This window comes from Asterias amurensis, chromosome 16, assembly GCF_032118995.1.
Source record: "Asterias amurensis chromosome 16, ASM3211899v1".
NCBI lineage: Eukaryota > Metazoa > Echinodermata > Asteroidea > Forcipulatida > Asteriidae > Asterias > Asterias amurensis.
Window position 1 is genome coordinate 5124248 of NC_092663.1, and position 22997 is coordinate 5147244.

At 38.1% G+C, this 22997-nt stretch overlaps 3 protein-coding genes across 3 annotated transcripts; 2 read left to right on the top strand and 1 right to left on the bottom strand.

Moving 5' to 3' along the window:
• The first annotated feature begins 274 nt into the window (after positions 1 to 274).
• LOC139948689 (ADP-ribosylation factor 1-like) lies at positions 275 to 5964 on the top strand. The gene is made up of 5 exons (XM_071946936.1): positions 275 to 396; positions 1487 to 1762; positions 2199 to 2309; positions 2953 to 3077; positions 3546 to 5964. The coding sequence occupies exons 2-5, from the start codon at positions 1618 to 1620 to the stop codon at positions 3705 to 3707; spliced, it is 543 nt and encodes a 180-aa protein (XP_071803037.1). The 5' UTR covers positions 275 to 396; positions 1487 to 1617; the 3' UTR covers positions 3708 to 5964.
• Positions 5965 to 7686: 1722 nt separating this feature from the next.
• Positions 7687 to 13259, bottom strand: LOC139948687 (ADP-ribosylation factor 1-like). Its single transcript, XM_071946933.1, has 5 exons — positions 13156 to 13259; positions 11131 to 11394; positions 10370 to 10480; positions 9549 to 9673; positions 7687 to 9066 (listed from the first exon to the last, which is right to left on the bottom strand). The coding sequence occupies exons 2-5, from the start codon at positions 11273 to 11275 to the stop codon at positions 8899 to 8901; spliced, it is 549 nt and encodes a 182-aa protein (XP_071803034.1). The 5' UTR covers positions 11276 to 11394; positions 13156 to 13259; the 3' UTR covers positions 7687 to 8898.
• Positions 13260 to 13291: 32 nt separating this feature from the next.
• LOC139948686 (2-amino-3-ketobutyrate coenzyme A ligase, mitochondrial-like) lies at positions 13292 to 22838 on the top strand. Its single transcript, XM_071946932.1, has 11 exons — positions 13292 to 13423; positions 14070 to 14204; positions 14612 to 14724; positions 15428 to 15517; positions 15945 to 16164; positions 16338 to 16434; positions 16786 to 16955; positions 17658 to 17767; positions 17896 to 17997; positions 18388 to 18511; positions 20360 to 22838. The coding sequence occupies exons 2-11, from the start codon at positions 14072 to 14074 to the stop codon at positions 20464 to 20466; spliced, it is 1266 nt and encodes a 421-aa protein (XP_071803033.1). The 5' UTR covers positions 13292 to 13423; positions 14070 to 14071; the 3' UTR covers positions 20467 to 22838.
• Positions 22839 to 22997: the final 159 nt, after the last annotated feature.

The window sequence follows — 22997 nt, forward strand, 5'->3', positions numbered from 1 at the left end:
AAACCCATCAAAACCGATGGGGTCATCTCACTTTAATTAACCTGTTGCTGCAGACTTTGTGATTGGTTAATCTTTCACAGTCTTCTGACTGAACAACTTATTATTTGCATAATAAACCATAAAGGAAAGTCATGTAGTCTTTCTTTCCGGACGCATCGCGGCTGCGGAGCGCTACACAGCCCATTAATAGCACTCTCTCCTCTCCAGAGCTCCGTGTGCACAGACACAACCTTTTATCCACAACGGCGTTGACGAAAGGCTACCAAAGTAATACTATTGGTGGCGCTATTACACCTTTTTGTACACGTCAAAAACAAACCAGCAACCAGTCCGTCCCAGAACGAGGATGTGAAGACCATCGCTAAACTTGAGAGAAAATACGAACACAACAAGGAGGTAAGTACTTGTAATGGCAAAGAACTGGAATTGTGAGATTGTAGATAACATTGGTACTCAATAATTGTATAAAATCATAGAGCAAAAAAGGACAAAATAAATGGGAACCATAGCACTGACTTCATTCAGAGTTAGAACTGTGGCCGAGAGTCTCGGCGTCTCGCAATCAATACCAACTCATCCCTGCTGATCTGTCAGAGAAATCGGGTACTACTTGGCACGAAATGCTTCAGTGAGACAACTCGACCGGCGATTGATGAATTTCCATCAATGACAACTCAAGTGTTTTCTCGAGTTGGATTTCCCACGAGTTTCCTGTTCATAGCTAATAGTAATACATCCAGCAGTATTGTTAGACTTATAGTTACCTGCATTATTTTGCGCTTATTATTTTTGTTAACAATAACATTAATTTTTAATTTAAATTTAAATAAATTGCTTCCTCCTCCATCATCAGACAGTATACACAAGTTCTACAGTTAATGTGATAACGTACTCTCCTCTTCGTCGTCGGGAGGGTTACGCTTTCGCAACTAACACAATACAGGGATAGATTGATAGAGAGTAGACCGTCCATGCTCCCAGCTCTCCACTGATTCTCCAAAATCCATTAAAAACCTTTAGGCCTATATAATTTAAATAAAGTCACTAAATCATCAAATGAAGATGGGTAAGACGGGAGATGATGCTGCTTCGGGTGGTGCCTTTGTCACTGTAAATAATAATTGCCATGATTGTGTAAAACATATGGCATAATAATGCAACGAAAATAAATGTGGTTATCAACTTCAATAAATATAATTTGATATTAATATCAAAATAAATCACGGCGATGTTTTGTATGCAATATTGTGAGGGTATAAACTCATAATAAACATAATGCCAGCTATGGTAACTACCTAGGTAGTAGGGTGATAAGCAATGAAATCTGGGGGTATGTCGCAATAAAATAGGAAGAAACTACATTTAAGCCATCATTAGCATTAACAAAATTGGCTAGACTGCTCTAAATGGTACTACAATAGGCCTATGTAACTCATATTTTAGTAAATAAATAGACATTTGATTTCTCATTTGCTGTGTTTTGTAGAAGCAAGGAGGTAGCCCAAGTGACTGTGAACTCACAAAGTGATCAATTCATATCAATCTGGTAAATAAGCTCCAGCCACCAAACCAACCTACTCAACCAACCCACTCGCAACCTGTTTCAAGGCTGTAGAGATGGGGGCCTTCGCCAGTCTTTTCAAGAACCTGTTCGGGAAGAAGGAGATGCGAATTCTCATGGTTGGGCTCGACGCAGCTGGAAAAACAACCATTTTGTACAAACTCAAGCTTGGTGAAATTGTTACAACCATTCCGACCATAGGTGAGTAAACTTCAGGCCTGATATTTCACGGAGGCCACAAAGGTGATCAGATTGCCTAAATGCCCCCTTGCTCATTGCCTTGGTGCCCTTGAAACGCTCAAGTAGAAATTTACAATATCCTCATTGGGTGCCGATTTAAGGAGAACATGCCTTGGTGCCTTGCCCTTTCAAAAAACGAAGCATACAGGCCCTGAAAAAATGCAGTTTATGTTTATCATTTTATTAATCATGTTGAATCATTTTGCTTGGAAGTACATTATCTAACGAGACTGTTGCTGTTAACATCTTTAGATGAGCTTGAATTATTTAAGTGTGCTCTTTAAGAGGCAGCTAGTCCTAATTTTCATTTGCTAATTTTGAATCTAGCATTTTGTTCACTGTATATATAAGCCTATCAGTGGTTTGTTTTTGTTTTTTCTTTGTTATTTTTCTACAGGATTCAATGTAGAAACAGTCGAGTATAAAAATATCAGCTTCACAGTTTGGGATGTTGGTGGTCAAGACAAAATTAGACCCCTGTGGCGGCACTACTTCCAAAACACACAAGGTGAGTACAGTATTCTTGAACTTCATTGTTCTGTTTGTTTATGTGTTATCATTTGATAATTGTACCTGTGGTGATCAGTCATGCCAGTGTTGAAGTTGAGACCACACCATGACAGAGAGCAAGACCGAGACTAGAAATGTTAGAAAGCCAAACCAAGACCTCAGACAAATTTAAAGCGAAAAATAATTTTCAAAGCTAACTGTCTTTATTTTCAATGGGTGTTTCATGCTAATCAACTGGTCTTGTCTCACCGTGATTGATGGCTTTGCTCAGCTTGTCTTCTTGCCTTGCTGTCTCTCTGACTCGTCCCACGGCCACGCACAAGCTTGCGATCAGCTTGACAAATGCCTAAAACTGAACACTCAACCATCAGAACACCTCTTATCTGCTCTGCTCACAACCTGAATTGTACCAATGTTGCTCCCCAAATGTGGAAAACCTTTCAGTATCCATTAGTAATTGTTACTCTTTGCCAATTTTAAATAAATCTCTTAAAACACTATTTATATTAAATGTATGATGTAGTGAAGTTCCATTGGTTTGCTCACTTTATAGCGCTTTGATCTTGTCAAAAGGCACTTTATAAATGCTCTGTTGTTGTTGTTGTTGTTGTTGTTTTAAAAAAGCTTCTCTTCATTTGCAGGTTTGATATTTGTTGTTGACAGTAACGACAAAGAAAGAATAGGTGAAGCAAGAGAAGAGCTCTACAGAATGTTGAACGAAGAGGAATTAAAGGACGCTGTCCTTTTGGTGTTTGCCAACAAACAGGTAAGGCAGCTCCACATGGAGACTTGATCAATTCAGGCAAACTAGATCAAAAGTTTTTACCTGCAAAGATAAAATTCCTAACAGAAGTCTTTATGTGGGAAATAATCACACGACCTTTGGACCTTGGTAATCATGTGTCGTTTCACACAACTGGTCTCAGCGATTCTAAACAGGGTTGACATTTTTGGAGGAATTCTCAATCCTTGTTGTTTATTACTTGGGTCCGTGACGATTTCATCACACGGATTGATTTCACACGACGTAAGTTTATGGTTTTATTACACCGATGCTATTTTGTTGCAAAAGACCATCGTTTAGAGATGTCATGTGAAATGGGCTTTGAGTCCAGTGTTATGGGTCATGTGCAACTGACAAAATTTAATTGCAGTGAACAAACTTTACCAAATATAACATCAATTGTAAACTTCACTTGTACTGATCAACTTGAATTTTTTCTTATTCTTTTAGGATCTCCCTAATGCAATGAACGCAGCAGAAATTACAGACAAGCTGAATCTACACAATCTAAGAAATCGAAATTGGTACATCCAGGCAACATGCGCTACGAGTGGTGATGGGCTTTACGAGGGATTAGATTGGCTATCAGCCCAGCTCAAAGCTCAAAAGTGAACAATTAATTTCATCAGGCAAGCGTTTTTTGTAGATTTATATTTCTTACAGATTTTTTTATTTTATTTTTCGTTGGAGCAGGGTTGGGAGAGGTGGTGAAAAATCCATCTTTGAAAACCATCTGTTTTCTGACAGAAAATCAAGAGAATATAAAAAATGTAACAAATTGTTACATTGTTTTTCTTGATATTATGGATTTTACAGCACCCACCTTTTGTTAGATGGAAATTGCAGACTGTACACCAGTTGTCAATTTCAAAGCATTTTTATAAAATTATGTTCTGTCCTGTAATTTAGTGTGGTGTAGCCAAATCTTATTTAGATGTGACACTGGTGAGGTCCAACATTTTTAACACTGTAAGTTGTTTGTTCAGCGGATGTACAGTTAAAAGTGAAACCTTTCTGATGTTGTGAAGGACTTATTTTCTGTTTTGAAGGGTTGTGTTTTGTCTGTTCTTAAGTTATTAATGATTAGGACTTCCATGGTGTACGTGCAAAATATCAAACCAGTCATTAAAAGATATTGAGAAAATATTAAAACTTAACTCAAGATTTTTATATTTATAAATAAAATCTTGATGTGGTCACCGCTGCTTACTAGCTGACAGTTAGTTTTGCGCATGTGCGAAGTTGTTGACGAGCGCTCTCTTGAGTCAAAATCGTAAACAAAACATAGCCTTTCAGCCGTTGAAAACGATCTGGGGTTATCGCGATTTTTGACCAATTAAAAGATGGAAAACTAAACATGAATATGCAATGAAGTTAGTTGCGATGGTCGGATTTTGAGTCGAATTGATCCTTCAAAATCTACGTAATGTGAATTTTCTTGTTGAGAAATAGACCTCACACGTAAGAAATATATAACAACTATTGTTTTCCACTCAAAATTGAGATAGCAAACCCTTTGAAAACAATTCCCTGTTTATTTTTGTAACACATGACGACGTTCTGGTGAAGCATTTTTATCAAGAGTAATGTACGCAAGCATTGGGCAATTGTCGCTTTTTGTGACGTGTGCAAACTGTAATAAACATTGTGCATTGTATGCGTTTGTTTAGTTTGTATGTGAAACATGTGGGCCGCGTCAGAAAAACGTTGGTGGAATCCCACTGATTTTAATTAATCCAGAGGGTTTGCTGCTATATAAACGGAATAATTTGATAGAATAATAATTTTCCTCTACAACAAACATTGTTTTAATATCAGGGAAATTCAATTTTACTCACAAACGCCAACAAAACTCATCGTTAAAGTCATAGAAACATGCACAAAACAGCGATGGGGTCACTGCTGTGAATAATTTATCTAATGAAAATCTTGCGCATGCGCAAAACTATTTGGCACTCGATGTAGAGCTCTGAACAGCGGTGTGGTTCGACTTCCATAGACTGGTTTTGTTCTTAGAATGTACAGTAAAGCTTTATCTCTCACTTGAAACTCAAAACAAGTTTCCCAATTAGATCAATATGAGCCAAAAAGTTAAATGTACATTTACCCTCTAGGACTAGTATCTGGCTCATTTGCGCTAAGCAGAAAATTGTAAAGCGATATTTCTGCTAAGGCTACTCTATATATTGGGCCTTGTTCTCAATGCCTTAAAACTGCCATGGTCAATTTTTGTTACTTCAAAATCTTTTAAATTAATGGTTATTTCAGAAGGGAGAAGTATTTGTTTAAAGTTAGCACTCTAGTCCATTATAGCTCTATGGTTTGAAAACCAAGACCATCAATCAAGGTGTGAATTGTGTGTGACGAAAGCCAACCCACCACAAACTTTGGTGTTTGCCATACACGTCATTCTCCTTACTACATGTAGTTGACTGAAGTTGATCCTGTTTCACATATGAATCCTTTTGAAATAATAATGCTTTTTGTGTTTGTTTTTTGTAACATCAACTAGCAGAAAAACACATTAATACAATAGAACATATCAAACATGTAAAGATAAACACAATTAACTATTGTTTCTGTTTGTATTTCTTAATAATATGCTTGGACTATTTAGCCTGGTTCATACTTCCTTCGAATTTGAAGTGAATTGTTGACGTCATGGGGCTGTTTTCACAACCAATGTCGCAGAGTTGAGCAAAGTTCAACCAATGTGTATTATTTGTTGCAAAGTTGTGACGTCAAAATTCGTATTGCATTCGCAGGGAAGTATGAATGTGTTTATTCCTTTGCAAAGTCCTCACAAAATGTATGGAAAGATAAAACAAGTATAATGTATAAAAAGGCAGCAACATTGTTGAACCTCAAATGATTGGTTTTCCTGGTTTGTCTTTATTTTCTGTGTCCAACTTGATATTTTGTGTATTTGTTGTACAGGTCAGTGTTTACAGAATAATTGTTTACAATGGGGATACTCACTCTATCCTGTCTATGACGCCATTTGTAGAGACACTGGAAGGAGGCAGGTTCTCTTTTAAAAAGGACGCATTCACCAAGTACACCAAAAGCAGAATTCATGACATCAAAAATATAAAAGAATCTGCTGTACTGATTTTAATCTTCCAATTGACCCCACTTCACATGACGTCATCACCAGAATAATCTTGGATGCGCCCTTTTGGTGGTCACAGACACTGTGCTTATTCAGTGAAGTGCGCATTTTAGGCGACGCGTCGTTTACACATAAACCTATTGACCACCAAAATGGAGAGTGTGGCACAGTCGCTGCGTGTACAGTGCGTGCAAGGGGTCAATACCCAAAAGAAAAGAGAAAAATACTTATATAGAAAATGAATCTGCGCTCTTGCTCAGAGCTAACTAATGGACACGACAGTGAGCCTAAATGTCGCGACCCCAAAACTTAACTTTTTGTAGTAAATTATGCAAATCAAAAAGTTGGATTGGGCAGTTGGACACTGAGGGCGCACTTTGGTTTTCTACATTGTTTATTTTATTGGTCATATTTTCAGAATTTTGTTTGACAATCGGCATCTATCTATCCATCTATTGTTTATATAAAACAATGCCATTGTTCTACATACCGCGCAATGGGAGACTTTTGAACGCTAGGTGGCAGCAGACAAGGCTAATCTTTTCACTTGCTTACATAGTTCTGAGCATGTGCTTGCCCCTAGTGTTAAAGGCTTCCACTATTACTCTCGGACCTAGACAAACAGTTTGTATGCACAGAGCGCAGGATCAAAAAACTGGACCTCTAGGTGAGGGCGCCCTTCTGAAATGACATGGACATAGACCACAGACATGAAGAACCTTTTATGTCTGTGGCGTAGACCTTTTTGCAAAAACTTGTAACTAGCGCATTAGGTACTTGTCACCTGTATATTTTTCAATAAGCATGTAATACATTATTTTGTGGAGAACGCATTTACTAGACCCTTCCGAGTTCCGAGTAAAATAATAAAACAAATTCAAGCAAAACAATCTTTTAGATGATCTTTTAGATGATCCCACTTTGCAGAGTTTATGTACAACTTTACTTTGCTTACACCATCATCATACAGTTGTCAACTGTCGGTTTTATATAATACCATGGATTTTCATTGTCTTACATATCCTTGCAATCTTACACAATTCATCCAAAAACAACCTTGGCACTGCTCAAAAGCCATTGTACAAATTTACAGAAGAAGCCACATCGAAACCATTATGGTTCCTTTCACCCAGTAATGGTCATAAAAACCAAAGGCTAAGTAACTGTTGTACAATTCCTATTGGTGAAAGATAGTCACTTCTGGACTTTTTGTGTGAACAAAAACCCCGACGGTAACAAGATAATTGCCAAGATATTTGGCCAGGCGAAGATGAGGAAGTTGGAATTTTACAGATTTTCCCTCAAAATTGTATGAAAAACCAGCTTTAAAAATGTAATCCCACACTACACCTATGAAAATATTTACCTGCAAGTTGCTTGTACAAAAAGAGCCTGCTTGAAATCCTAACTAGCTTGAAATGTTATATTGTTATATCTGTGTATTACAATTTCAAGAAACTTAAAATTCGACATCAAATCTTAAAGTTATTGTTTTATTTTGATTAAAATATTGTGTACATGTACATGTATGCAATGATAATAATATGTAAAACTTGTTACTGTGTTGCACAAAGAAGCTAGGAGGTAGCTATGGTAACACATTTCTACTCAAGAATGTTTGTATTCCTATTCGCTTTGATTACATTTATAGCAAGAGAACTTCACACCTGTTTCAGACAGGTGCTCCAAAGTCGTGCCGAACCAAATTCTGAATTTAATACATGAACAGTTTTACGTCTTAAACATTAAGGAGGGACTGGCCACGCTAGAAGTAAAAAAAAAATCGACTGTTGCAGTCATTCAGAACAACTCTGGAGCGCCTTGGTTTCAGACTACCATCTTTGCCTGTCTGAAACCAAAATTTAGTTGGGTCCACCCAGAGGCGCTCATTATCTGTTTGGTTCCGCGCGACTCTGACGCGACTGTGTGAAACAGGTGTAATACACGCTAATTGACAGTTTATTGATACAATTCGGAAACTTTTTTTCCGAGTTTCAAGTAAGAGATAAAGTTTTACTGTACAATAAGAACAAAACCACCTAAATAAGTCTAACCACAACCAAGATTATGTATTACCAAAAATAATCCTTGAATTTAGTTTTACTATTTTCTCAATTTTTTTTTTTTTTATGATTGGTTGTATTTTTGCAAGTACACCATGGAAGTCTTACATCAAAAATAACTTCACAAAACTAACAGAACACAAATCTTAAATACAGAAAAAAAATCATGAACTACATCTGAAAGTTTTTACTTTGAACTGTTAAGCTGCTATAGTATATAACTTACAGTGTTGATAATTTTGGACACCGTCAAAATGCCAAATAATCTATCTTTGGATGTTCCTTTACATACACCTCTCCAGTGTCACATCTAAAATAATTGGTCACAACACTTTGATACATACAGGACAAAACATACATACAAAAATGCTTTGAAATTGACAACTGGTACATGCAATATCCGTCTGACACAAGGTGGGTGCTATAAAGTCCACAAGTATCAAGAACAATAGTGTCACAATTTTATCAAATGTTTTGTTTACTCTTTTGATTTTCTGAATTCTGTTGGAAAACGGAATATTTTTAAAGATGGATCTTTCACTATCTCTCCCAACCCTGCCCCAATGAAAAACAAATCTGTAGGAAATAATTATCTACAAGGTGTTCAAACACTCTTGCCTAATGTAATTTATTTTCCCGCTTGATTTTTAAGCTGGGCTGATAGCCAATCTAATCCCTCATAGAGGCCATCACCACTCGTAGCGCATGTTGCCTGGATGTACCAGTTTCGATTTCGCAGATTGTGAAGACTCAGCTTGTCTGTAATTTCTGCTGCGTTCATTGCATTAGGGAGATCCTAAAAGAATAACAAGGAAAAATTCAAAGTTGATCAGTAAAAAGTACACAGTTGAAGATATAATTGAGTTAAGTAACACTGCAATTGCCTTTTGCCAGCTGCACAAAACACTGAACCCCAGAGGGCTGTGGCTACAAAGTTTTAAAGTTGGGCGTTGATTTACACTTTATGTTGTCACACTGAAACTGGTTTAAAGAAAGCAAAAGATCATACAACAGAGAAAATAAAATAAGATGATGCAAACTGCTTACCAACCAATATGACCTATGGTATAAATGGGCAAAAAAAAAATGATAATGGCCTTACGTTTCAACCCTAGCAGAGTCCTTTTCAAAAGCTAAGTTACAAAACACATGAACAAGTAAGTACATTTAATATTCCAAGTGAAGTGGAAATACATGTATAGAGTGAGAGAGAGAGAGAGTCAGAAAACACAGAAATAGCAAGGGGTAACCAGAATACATGGGGGTAGGGTGCCATACCTGTTTGTTAGCAAATACCAAAAGGACAGCATCTTTCAATTCTTCTTCGTTCAACATTCGGTTGAGCTCTTCTCTCGCTTCACCAACTCTTTCTCTGTCGTTACTATCAACAACAAATATCAAACCTGAACAAAAATAGAAACTTTGTTTTAAGTAACCAACTCAAGCTGTGAATATGTAAGAAGTCAACTTGGTCCGAAGTCAATTCGGTCCGAAATCAAGTCGGTCTGAACTCAGTCTGAAGTGAACTTGGTCCATAGTTAACTCAGTCCAAAGCCAACTAGGTCTGAAGTCATATCGGTCAGAAGTCAACTCGGTCAGAAGTCAACTCGGTCCGAAGTCAACTCAGTCAGAAGTTAACTTGGTCCGAAGTCAGCTCAATCCAAGTCAACTCGGTCCGAAGTCAGCTCGGTCAGAGTCAACTCAGCCCGAAGTCAACCGGTGCGAAGTCAACTCGGTCCGAAGTCAACTCGTTCCAAAGTCAACTCGGTCCTAAATCAACTCGTTCCGAAGTCATCTCGATCTAAAGTCAACTCGGTAGCCAACTCAGTCGGATGTCAACTTCATCCTGCAGTGTCCTTTTTCCCTTTTTTGAAGGGTGGCACAATTCTGTTGTTAAGTATTGAACATGTACAAATTGAAAACAAATTTTGGCTGTTAGCATTTAAAATCCTCTTCTGAGGTCTTGGTCTTGATTTCTAACATTTAGAGTCTTGGTCTCGGTCTCGCTCTGTGTGGTTTTAACTTTAACACTGGCATGACTGTCATCAAAGATCAAACAAATACATTTTAACAATGCAGTCCACGAATACTGTACTCACCTTGTGTGTTTTGGAAGTAGTGCCGCCACAGGGGCCTAATTTTGTCTTGACCACCGACATCCCAAACTGTGAAGCTGATATTTTTGTACTCCACTGTTTCTACATTGAATCCTGTTGAAAATAATCATGGAGAAAACAAAACAAACCGATGAAAAGCTACAAATAGGCCTACAAATGTTAGAATCCAATTTAGGATTAACTGCAATTTCACCTTTGATAGGGCAGGGCCAATTTCATTTTGCAAAGGGCGCTTCCATTGGAAATCTTAAAGTCAATGGTCTCCAGGGCCTGCGTGTTATTACAGTTACAGGCCTGCACTTAACATTTCAAGCCGCGTTTCAAGCAAAATGCTTAGCATGTAATAACAAATCAGTGCTTGTCACGGCCTATGGCACCCAGGGCTACTGGTCAGCCAATAAAGTCATGGTGTGTGGGATCCCACTCACGGCAGGCGCGGTCCCGGAAGACCCACCAAGACCATGCTCAAGACCCTGATCGAGGATGAAGGATCAAACAACAAGGAGCTAAATCAGTTGTATGCAGGTAAAAATATTAATTTAATGTTTACACAAGTTTCAAAGACTGCTTGCAAATAAGGAACTTGCAGGAATAGAATAAATTGTACAAGTAAATGAACACAAAATAACAGTTATATATCTTAAAAGTGATAATTTTTGATGATGATTGAACTATGAAATTATGTTTCCAATGCCACAATCCAGTGAGATAATACGATAAACAAAATCTGCAGGTTTACTCACCAATGGTCGGAATGGTTGTGACGATTTCACCAAGCTTGAGTTTGTACAAAATGGTTGTTTTTCCCGCTGCATCGAGCCCAACCATGAGAATTCGCATCTCCTTCTTCCCGAAAAGGTTCTTGAAAAGACTGGCAAAGCCCCCCATCCTTATGGCCTTGTCCTTAGAAACAGGTGGCGATTGGGTTGGTTGAGTAGGTTGGTTTGGTGGCTGGAGCTTATTTACCAGATTGAATTGATCACTTTACTTGGGCTTCCTCCGAGCTTCTACAAAAAAATATTTGAAGAACAAGTGGATAACAACAAATTACAAAGGACCAAAACTTCAGAAGGTTATAATATTATATTAGTGCATTCTCCAGCTTTCTTTCTTTTTCTCTTTTTTTGTTTTTATTGTTAATGATCACTACTCTTTTGTTTTTAGTCTTAATCTCTTCTTAGAAATTTGAGACTTGTTCCACTATCGTTTGTGGAAGCGATATACAGATATAGTGGAATGAGCCTCATCAGATTCAGTCTAGTGATTGAAAATTGAATACTAAATACCAGGGGTTCGTCCGGTTGGTTGGCTCCATCGAATACACATTCGATGCACAACAACTGTGCACACAAATTTGAGACGAGTACGACATGTTGGTTGGTGTTATTGTTATTTGTTAATTAATAATTGTTTAATTAAGAAGACACCTATTTTCCTATTCCTAACCCATCCATCCATAATCCCTAGCATACATTAAATCACGAAGCCGAGGAGGTTGTCAGCATGACCATGGGACCGTGCATGCAATGCATGTGTCGAAAGGGGGTGTGGTCTGTCTTTCGTTTCGATTCAATTCCAACATGTCCAATTTTGACCGTCCATTCAGTATGGGTACCGGACACTTCGGCACCTTGCAAACTCGGCACCAGCAAACTCGGCACTTTGTAAACTCAGCACCTCGCAAACTCGGCACCCACTCGGCACCAAGAATGTCGGCACCAAACAAACTCGGCACCGGCCTGTTTTGGTCCAACAAACTCGGCACCAAACAAACTCGGCACCGGCCTATTTTGGTCCAATAAACCATTGATAAATAAACCAAACTCGGCACAACAGCACATACCACCCGAAGAGTAGTATTAAAACAAGTTAAGTACGTGTACTTTACACCATAAAAACTGGCTTGAATTCAGTTAAAATAATTAGCAGTTATGCTAGCTTATAAGACCATAACCGCTTCCGAACTTTTGAAAAAAATTGGCATAGGAGATTTTTGCCGAAAACTTTACGTCCGCACGTTCAGGTTTTTGTTTTGTTTTTTGTTTACATGTTGGTGAAAGTGCATCGCTATTTGTTGATGTAATGAGCTTTGAAAATGTTAACGTTTGGTTGACAATGATCGACTTTTTGATTTTGAAGCGTGTGTGATTTGGGAGCCTGAGATTTGCCTACATGGCGGCCGTCGACCGTGGGGGACTTTTGCCCCACCACGGCGGCGGCAGCGACATTTCAGTACTCTTTATTTTGAATTTAATGTTTTTGATCAAAGTTTCGTGCAAATGTTTCCCCAAAAATACTAAAAAACGTCTTTAAAAGGGCGCCCTAATTATTACTAATGGTTATTTGATAGATCTTTGAAAATTTGGGCGACCTCACTATGACAGTGAAAAAATGAATAATAATTATTGTATGTATAGTCGATACGTCGTCGAACCCGTCGACACACGACGAGGATCAGGATTTATTTAATTAATTTCCCGAGTTTGCAACCGTGGCAGATCGAGCGTTTTCAACCAGGTGCCGAGTTTGAGAGGTGCCGAGTTTGCTGGTGCCGAGTTTGCAAGGTGCCGAAGTGTCCGGTATTCTTCAGTATACACAACACAGTCACAGCACACAGACAGTGAAGTTCACTGTTCTGTTCGGTCTTTTTATTTCCACAATTCATGTAATTCTTTCATAGTTTATTAAATTGATTAATATTTTCTCATAGTATTCAAATTCCTTAACACTACAATGAATGTTTCTTCATGCAATTGAAAACTACTTACCTTGCTTGTTTAATGTTGTTGTATCGATATTTTCTTTCAAGTTTGGGGATGGACGTGTCATGTAATTTCGCAAAGATGTACGGCAAAACAGCGCCACCAATAGTGGTCTTTAGTCAAGCTGTATGATTAGAACGTCACTACTGGTGGCGCTATTTAATTTCATTTTTTTCCCCAGAAGGACACTCGTGTAAAACATCAACAACGCTCAAACATCAAACAAGCATTGTCAATTAATAAACCCTCCAAAAGTATCGATACAGCAAACAAGGTAAGAAGACAACCTACCATTGCTTCAAATAAAAATAAAGAAATTTGCACGTCTAACCCTAAAACTATAAGTTCATTACTCCTTACCTTACTTTTATTAGTGATTTATTTTATTTTTTAATAATAAAGTTAAGAAAATTAATTATTTATTGTAAATAAAAATAATGTTATCATTGGTCATATTATAAATAATTATAATTTTAAAATAAGAATACGGAACATAATATACACAGCAGACTGCTGGTAGGCATACAGTAAGTTGCGATAATGTAACACTCCTCTCGCCGTCGGGACTACGGGAGTGTTACGTTTCTTTGGGCCCTTTATTGTTAGCCTGGTGGCGCTTGTATTCCTACTGCTTGAGCACCAATCAACCACCCTTAGCTTTACGTCCAAACTTGTGGATTTTGCTGAGTAAACCAACATAAACTTAAACGTAAACGTTAAGTTATCGTAACTAGCCTTACAGTGTACACCGTACTTGAGTGGGCTGAATACAAGTTTCATAAACAAAAAAGGCTTGCGAGCTGCAGTGATTTTTACTAATTGCTAATTTATGATGAGGCATCCTGACCTTTGTTTCAACACCTCATAAAAAAATATAAATTAATAATGTTTAAATAACATAACATTTCCTTTTTTAATAGAAATGGCAAGGGTGGTGCTGGCGAAAGCATGTCAACTTCACATTGCAAAGCATGGCTGTGTGCGGTATAGCACTGAGGCTCAAGCAGTGATGAACGAAGCCATGAATGAGGTCATGACCTCTATTCACGAAGCTGGTAAGAGCTTAGCCAGAACATCTGACATCACACTTTGAGGCTCGTGAATAACGCCAGAGAGTGGCCTCTAGCAGGTCAATCCCTGTCCATAATCACCTTTCACCTACATCCATTTCACATACGCAGTCAAATTCAACACCATTATTACATGCAAGTACATGTACTGTACCGATACACATGGACACTACATGTACATGCAGATGACCGAAAGTAAAGCTAACGTTGAAATCAACAAAAGGCTCCATGAATGTTTTGTGCTCTTTCGCTGAGGCTCTCTATTGACCTCAGGCACTGCCTTGAATTTATTAATTATTGTAAAGTGCATCGAGGCTTTTGTGCACTTTAAAAGTCCTGTGTGTTTATTATTATTAATATTATTATTATGAATTCCTCTTTTTAATTTGTAGGTACATATAAACCAGAGCGTGTCATAGTAACGAGGCAGGCGGCATCAATCAGAGTAGCTGGGAACTCTAATGACATCCTGAACTTTTGTGCCAACAACTATCTGGGTCTTTCTGTGAGTATCTGTTTTCTTTTCAGGTGTAATTTTAAAAGCTGGGTCACACCAAACTATTTCCTAACATTTCTAAACCTGTCCTGAGAAGAACCGTAAAACTGGTTTGGTCTGACATACTCTGAATGAACCGTATACATGTAGCTTTGGCTGGACAACCAATGTCTATAATGTAACCCTAGTTTGTTAAATTCTTGTAACGAGTCTGTCTGTAAATGGCACGAACATCCAACTGCACCATGTCTAGCACTTCCCCAGTACGATCCAAGTAAAGCAATTCCATTTTAAGTTAGTTGCCACTCTTTCTAATTGCAGGGCGAGATGGCCGTCCGAAAATTTTGAGCAGGCTCATAGTTCTGGAGCAACATCTCGTTGGGTGGTGCTGGGCAGGCCTGCCTAGGACTCACAATTTTTGCCCAGCACTTTGAGCAAAATGTATTGTGCTGCTCATCACAGATTTCCCCAAGAATCAAAATAGTATTGATATGAGACACAGCTAATTGTATCAACAGTATCAAATGTCACAGGGAGAGAACATGGTCAAAATGTAATTCAAATTATTTGCATGGGTTTATAGGATGATCAGTTTGGAAACCTGGCATCATGCCTACCTGAAGCTTGCGATTACTAAACTTGGTCTAGCTACAACCCTAGTAGCCTACTATGGTTATTTATTTGACAAATATGTGGCTTTTTATCTCCACAGAGTCATCCTGAAGTTGTGAATGCAGCCAAGAAGGCCCTTGATGATTATGGGTCAGGTCTAAGCTCTACCAGGTTTATCTGCGGCACACAGGTAATGGAGTTGTTTGTCGAGTTTCAGGCACTGGACACATTTGGTAATGACTCAAAATAGTTGTTGGCATAAAAACTTACTTGGTAACACACAATGGAGAGCTGTTAATAATATAAAACATAGTGAGAACTTCTTCCTCTAGAGTAACACAGTTTTCTAGAAAGAGTTAATTTGTCACTCAAGTATTATTTCGGCAGAGCACACAACTACAGTGCACCAATGGTGTATTTTCTGACATTAATCTCTTGCAACTTTGATGACCAATTTAATCTAAATTTTCACCGATTTTGTTATTTATGTATGTGTTGGGATACACCAAGTGGGGAGACGAAATCTCCTGCAGCATAACAATTTACTTTACTATCATGATTTCCCCTCTGTGCCAGTTTTACCGTAATCTTGAAAACATTCCACAATTCTTTCTCAGGACATCCACAAAGAGCTGGAAGAAAAGTTGGCTCGGTTTCACAAACGGGAAGATGCCATTTTGTATGCTAGTTGCTTCGATGCCAACGCAGGCATCTTTGAGGCACTGTTAACACCAGAGGATGCAGTCATTTCTGATGAGCTCAACCATGCGTCTATTATTGATGGCATAAGGTTGTGTAAGGCACAACGTCATCGATACAAACACATGGATGTCAACGGTAAGCAGGCGTAATGCTTTGGTTTTGAAAGTGCAAGGGCAGGCACCAAGGCGTTTTCTCCTTCACTTAATAAAAAACCCAGTTATTATATTGTGCATTTCACAATAACATCTCAATGCACTTTCTTTATAAAGTGCCCTGATTGTCATTTTGATTATTTTTCTCTTCTGCAGACCTGGAATCTATTTTAAAGAAGACCCAAGATTGTCGCATGCGTATGATTGTTACTGATGGTGTTTTCAGCATGGATGGAGACATTGCACCTCTCAAGTAAGAAACATGTTTAAGAAAAATAATTCTGTTTGATGGAAATCATTTTTTGTTTGCAGTTTTTTAACAACAGGGTGCCGTTGCCAGTATTACAACTGCTATTCAGTAAAAGTAAAATAGTCAAAATACAGAGCAATTAGAAATCCATGAATCAAAACATTGAAGGAAAGCTCTAGAAGATGCTAAAATAAAATACCTCTTTGTGCGACAACCCACACCTGTTATCTCCATGTAATTCCCTTTCCAATCTGCTAATTAGAAACACCAGAGTTTGCCTGTCTTAACCGCTCAGCCATGACACCCCATGTTCACGCCAAGTTTTAATCTGTTTTTCTTATTCTTCTTGTACAGGGAGTTAGTAAGTTTAGCGGACACATTCAAGGCCCTTCTGTTTGTTGATGACTGCCATGGTACAGGTCTCCTTGGTGAGACAGGTCGAGGGACTGAGGAACTTCTAGGCCTTGATGGCTGCTCCGACATCATCAATTCCACTCTTGGTAAAGCTCTCGGAGGAGCAGCGGGTAAGATATGTAAACGCTAGCAACAATTGGAGGCTTTGGAACGTTAGATGGCAGCAGACTTTTTTTAAGGTAAATTACCATTGGTTACATTTTTCTGAGCACGCGCACATTGCCGAGAGCAATAGATTTACCTGGTAAGTCTGCTTCCACCTAGCGTCTCAAAAGTCCCCCATTGTGGTACAATCTGATCCCTGTTACTCACAGTGTACACAGTGGTAGTATCTGTTCTTTGGAAGGTTGACCAAAGGATGCTGAATTAAAGCAAGGTCTTCTGAATGTATCCATTTAGTGTTAATCTTGGTTTATAGCCATAAAGTGTATTCAAGAGCATTATTAATGGTTTCTTCTTGATTATTTATGTGAAATTAGCGATGAAATTTGGACCACGTTGCGCATATCAACCCACAATTCGGGCGTATGGGCTCGATATGCTAGCTAGCTTGAGCATTGGGAGAAGTACCCTGTATTTTCTAAGCATTATAGGGCATTTTAAATGGTTTTATCTTTATTACTTTTGTGAAATTTATAATATAATTTGACTTTGAGTTATGTTTTGTTGCCTTATAGGCCAAATTTGCACGTATAACTTATATTTTCTGAGTTTAGTAAAGCTGTCAGTGTAAGACTGAGTATTTCAAAGTTAATTTGAATTTGCTAATTGAATTATCTGTGGTATTTTTTAATTGATTCCAAACCAAACAGGTGGCTACACCACTGGTCCCAAACCCTTGATTGACATGTTGAGGCAAAAGTCCCGTCCATATCTCTTCTCAAACACGTTACCACCGCCTGTTGTTGCTTCAGCTTCCAAGGTAAATCTTTGAATGATGTTTCCATAATCTGTTTAAGGTAGGGTCATAGATTGGTCAATGTCATTGTGCAGGGTTAAGGCAATGTCATCCCTGATCAAGACTTAATAATTTAAACTTCTCTTTTGTAGGTGCTCGATATGATTACTGACGATCCATCGTTGGTGTCTCAGCTAGCCAAGAATACAAAGCATTTCAGGGACAGAATGACGGCAGCTGGATTCACTATTTGGGTAAATCTTGATAATGTTCTTTCTGATCATTCACCTCATGGCATCAACTGTTTTCAAAAGGTTCAAAATGTTTGAAAGAAGGGTTTAATACACCATTGCAGGTTTTTCTCCTTAGTCAGCAACCGGAGTGAGTGCACGATTCACTCTAGTTGACATACTTTAGTTTCAAGTCACAGTGCCCCAGTGGTCTTGGATAATAATGGCTTCTTATATCGCGCTTAGGTCCGTCACGCAGTGGTGTGTGCAAGCGAACTTTATCATGGAAACCAAGCATCATAAGAAGCCCAGTAACTTGTGAAGCTAGTTGCGGACCAATAATTACAGTATTTTTTTTTCTTAACTTGCCCAGCATTGAAGCTACTAACTTATTTGTTCTTAATTTGTTAACAGGGGAAGGGTCACCCGATATGTCCTGTTATGTTCGGTGATGCTAGTCTTGCCAGGAGGTTTTCAGAAGAAATGCTCAAGCGTGGAGTCTTTGTGATTGGATTCAGTTTCCCTGTTGTTCCTAAAGGTGAGCCAATAATAAATAATATTAATAATAAATAACATTTGTTTGGCGCTTTCCACATGCGTTTCAAAGCGCTTTAGCATTGTCTGAAAAGAGGAAGCTTGTTCCAGCAAGTTGGTGCAGCTACTGAGAATGCTCTATGACCATAGCGGGTATTCGTGTGTGGACCATTGGAAAGTTGAAGATGAATGTTGGATGTTGATCGACGGCTCATGGATGAAGAAGACAACTTTTGTGAGATGAAACTATTGATGTATGTGGGAGCAAGGCCATGTATTGCTTTGTAAACAAGGAGAATAATTAAATGTACCCTTTACAAATTCAGGCAATTTAACATACAGTTAACGGCCACTATTTTGCCCTAAAGCAATCACCTTAAAAGTGTATAATCTGATTTGAAGCATTGCATTGTGAGGTATCAACAATAATAAATGACAACAGTTGCTTTTTATAAAGCGCCAAATCCTTCACTCATTGACGCTCAAGGTGCTTAACATACAGTATTTTCCTGCAAGGTATGTGAGACTATGTTTAAGTTATGAGATCTACTCCTTTTACATAGCACCATGTAATGGTTTACAAGGTGCTCTGGCGCAATATGCTGCCAATCAAACCAGGGACACCTGGGCGAACTCCGTTTCTTTTTGATTAGTGCACTGGGTTCTTTTACTTGCTTTATACAACACACAGGACCATTGGCTTAATGTCCCATCTAAAGGACAAAGCATCACGGTTAAGTGTCTCGCTTAAAGTCACCTGGAAAGGGTATTTTTTTTAAATAAAGCTTTTGTCACTAAAATATGTGTTTTTACGAGAGGAATGTGAATAAAAAGTTAACTAAGGTTTAAAAATATTAGTTTTGATTGTATTTACAAATTTACGAGTAGGCCCCGACCCGAGAGGGCGCTGTTCGTGATGTATTTCAAGGCGCGATATTTGAAGAGAAAATTTGTAGTCAGGCCCCCGTACATTACGTCTGGGAACGTTAAAATAGAAATACGGCCACGGACGGAGCAGACTGCACGCACGCACTATGGCTGCTGTATAATGTGCGGACGGTCACATAGGACCTGCACGCACGGTGAATCGCATGCGGTACCAACAAAAAATCGTGTCACTTGGCCAAAGCTAAAAACATAGCTGGAAAAATTGTTGGGACGGCGTCGTGTTTAAGAATGGCTCTTCTCGTCATGTCAAATGAGTGGTGTATCCCGGATTCGAAGCACGACGGCTCGAAGTGTTCGCTGCATAGCGCTGAAAAAGACGTCGGACCGGACCACTTTGCTCTAGTTAATCTGACTTTCGCAGCCCACAACCGCCTATAGTTGGGATCTGCAGGAAATAGATGAAGACTGACCCCATCTTTAGTTGTTTTGCTGCATCCAGCAGCAATACACCTGGTCGGCATTGCCTGAAAAATGCCAGAAAAAACCTTTTTCGCAGCGTACTAACTCACGTCTTAGAATTACATGTACTTTTGCACGTGTGTTTATCTACGCATCGAGGCAAAGTCTTCCTTTTCCTACGTCACAAAAGGGGTAGGCGGAGTCAACCCCCCCAAGCACTTAATTAATTTTTTTAACATATAAATCGTGACAAACAATTACTCAAAAAATAGTTTTATTGTTAGTAAACATATACTCTTATGTTTAGAAGAAAAAAAATCCTATTTCCAGGTGCCTTTAAGGACACAGATGTCACAACCGGGACTCAAACCCACACTCTGCTGATCAGAAACACCAGAGCTCGAGTGTGCTCTTAACCTCTTGGCAACGACAAGCAATCTCGATTTTAAACAGATTTAGCCTTGGGTGTGAGGGAGTTATTAAATGTCATATTTATTTCTTACAGGTAAAGCCAGGATCAGGGTTCAAATATCAGCAGCTCACTCTGAGGAAGAGATTGAACGTTGTGTAGAAGCTTTCATTGAAACTGGCAAAGAGCTTAAAGTCATCTAAGAAGAGCTCGGAGCGTCCCTCAAAACTGCCTGAGCCATCCAGCCAAGAAACATGGTTTTGTTTAACTTATTAAATATCCAATATTATAACCGGACTCTTCCCATCAGGGTTAAGGTTACAATAAGGATTAGGTCGCCCTCTGTGTCGTCTGTGGATGCGTCGTGTTGATACCACGCGATGTGTTTGTATGGCAAAATGATCATTGCCCAGCTTGACTCGCATGTATGGCAAAATGGCATCGCACATAGAACATTTCTACGTATTTTCATTAGTCATTGTTTATGAAGTCCACTGTACGGGGGAAAAATGGCGAACGCGGGTCCATTGAAATAGTCTCACAACGATATCACACGCTCAATGACGCACTCGGCATTCTCCGTGTTCTATTTTTTATGGGATTAGGTAAATACAGTAGGGTCGAGGGAACATAGGGAACAGGATTTAGTGTGTTACCCTATTTGCAATTTGAACATAGGGAACAGGATTTAGTGTGTTACCCTGTTTGCAATTTGAACATAGGGAACAGGATTTAGTGTGTTACCCTGTTTGCAATTTGAACAAAGGGAACAGGATTTAGTGTGTTACCCTATTTGCAATTTGTTTTAAAACAGATGTCCACCTTTAATATCATGTCCCTGAACGTTTTTAAAGTTGTTAAAGTATACAGTCTGAATTATTTATATAATATGTGTTTCACATGACTTCCTTCTTCTGTAATACTATAACTTCCTACAAGGGCTTAAACACTGTAGCTCGCCTGTTAGCAAGGATGCTTACTGTGTGAACCTTAAAAACACCAAGGATAACTATGTGTGCCACACCCTAAAACAAGTCTTCCATGGTTTTAATAACAATAGTGTTTCTCTACATTGCTTATAAATTTTTATTTTCGAAATACATTTTGTTTAAGATTTTGAAGAAGTAGCAGGGTATTTGTTTTTTGTTCAGGGTAGAATATAGTTTTATTTTGTTTTGATAGCTTTAGTATTTTTTGTAGTTCTGCTTCACTGGAATAATATATATTATATATTTGTTTTTACAGACTAAGCCCTAAGCATTTCCTTTCTGGTTTGAAATATGATTTCGTTTCCTTGTAATTAACCTGCCTTAACCCTCACAAGCAGGAAATCAGAGCATCAAGTGTTAAATGTGTTATCCTTAAAGGAATATTACAGAATTGTTTTTTGTGAACAAAACAGTTGCTGGTAGTGTAAGTAATTTATTTACTTTTATCCACCATGTACATAAAGTGACAAACCTGAAGCAGTTTGAGATCGATCGCCCATCTGGGTCATGAGGAAATAGTGAAAACAGTGATTAAATAACACGTTTTGCGTGAAGTCAATAATCAAAAAAAGGATAGCACGTTAATTTTGCATGACATCTATTATTAAAAAATTTATAAAATAAACTAACGCTCACTGAGTGATAAAATTCAATCAGGAAATTTGTTTTATTTATTTCTCATCAAATATGACACTTCAGACTGGGATGTTTTCTACTATAATTAAGACCGTGAAATCTGTGATCTTAGACTTACTATTTTCTTACAAATTCTGTAATGTTTCTTTAACTATTTAGTTACATATACCACCAAATGATACTTCACCATGGTTCATTTTTATTTAATCAGTGTATATCAGTGTTGTTATTGGTTTAACTTAGTGTGAACAACCAATACTTTCAGAGTGCACAGTGATCATGAAGTAATCATGTGATCATGAAGTAATTGTTTACAAAGTCAATGTTTCTCCCAAGTCTTAAGTAAATACAGCAAATGTTAAGACATTGCCAAAAGGAAATTGGCAGTGCTGCGTTAGTGTACATTTACAAACATATTATTTGTATGTTCCACATTTTAGTTTATAAGCGTGCATAGCTTTACTGATTTTCAAAGAGGCTGGTACAATCTTGTTGCCATAATCATAAAAAGATAAATACAGTAAAATAATGTAAAATGAAAAACATGACAACTATTATGGAGCAAACAAGCCAGTTATGATCCTACTAGTTTGTGCGGACGTTGGGTCTTTGACAAAAGAAAAACCACCGTAATGTGTAACAAAACATAATAATAAAGACAACAATTATGTTAATCCCCTATTACTTTACTGATATTAAATTTGTTTCTCTTTTCATTAAAAAAATGGCTTCTTTTTGGTTATAAACTGGCAATGAAATAATAAAATAATAAGTTTTGCAAAAGTTGTTGTTTATCTTTTGACGAAAGTTGCAAAGTACATGTTGGTACTATTAGTTTTATTAGTTGACATAACTTGCCTGAGCTTCCATGGCAGCACTGCTCTTTCCTCTACAAGTTGTTAATGCAAGTTTTTGATTCGTTTTCCAGCCAGGGAGTGTATTTTTTGCCTAGTTTGATCAAAAAACCTTTAAGCTGAAGTGGTCTAATAAACTATGACTTTAAATGTCAGTCATCCTCGGTAGTATAGTGGTAAGTATCACTGACTGTCACTCAGGATACCGGGGTACGATTCCCCGCCGGGAGTGTATTTTTTGCCTCGTTTATTCAA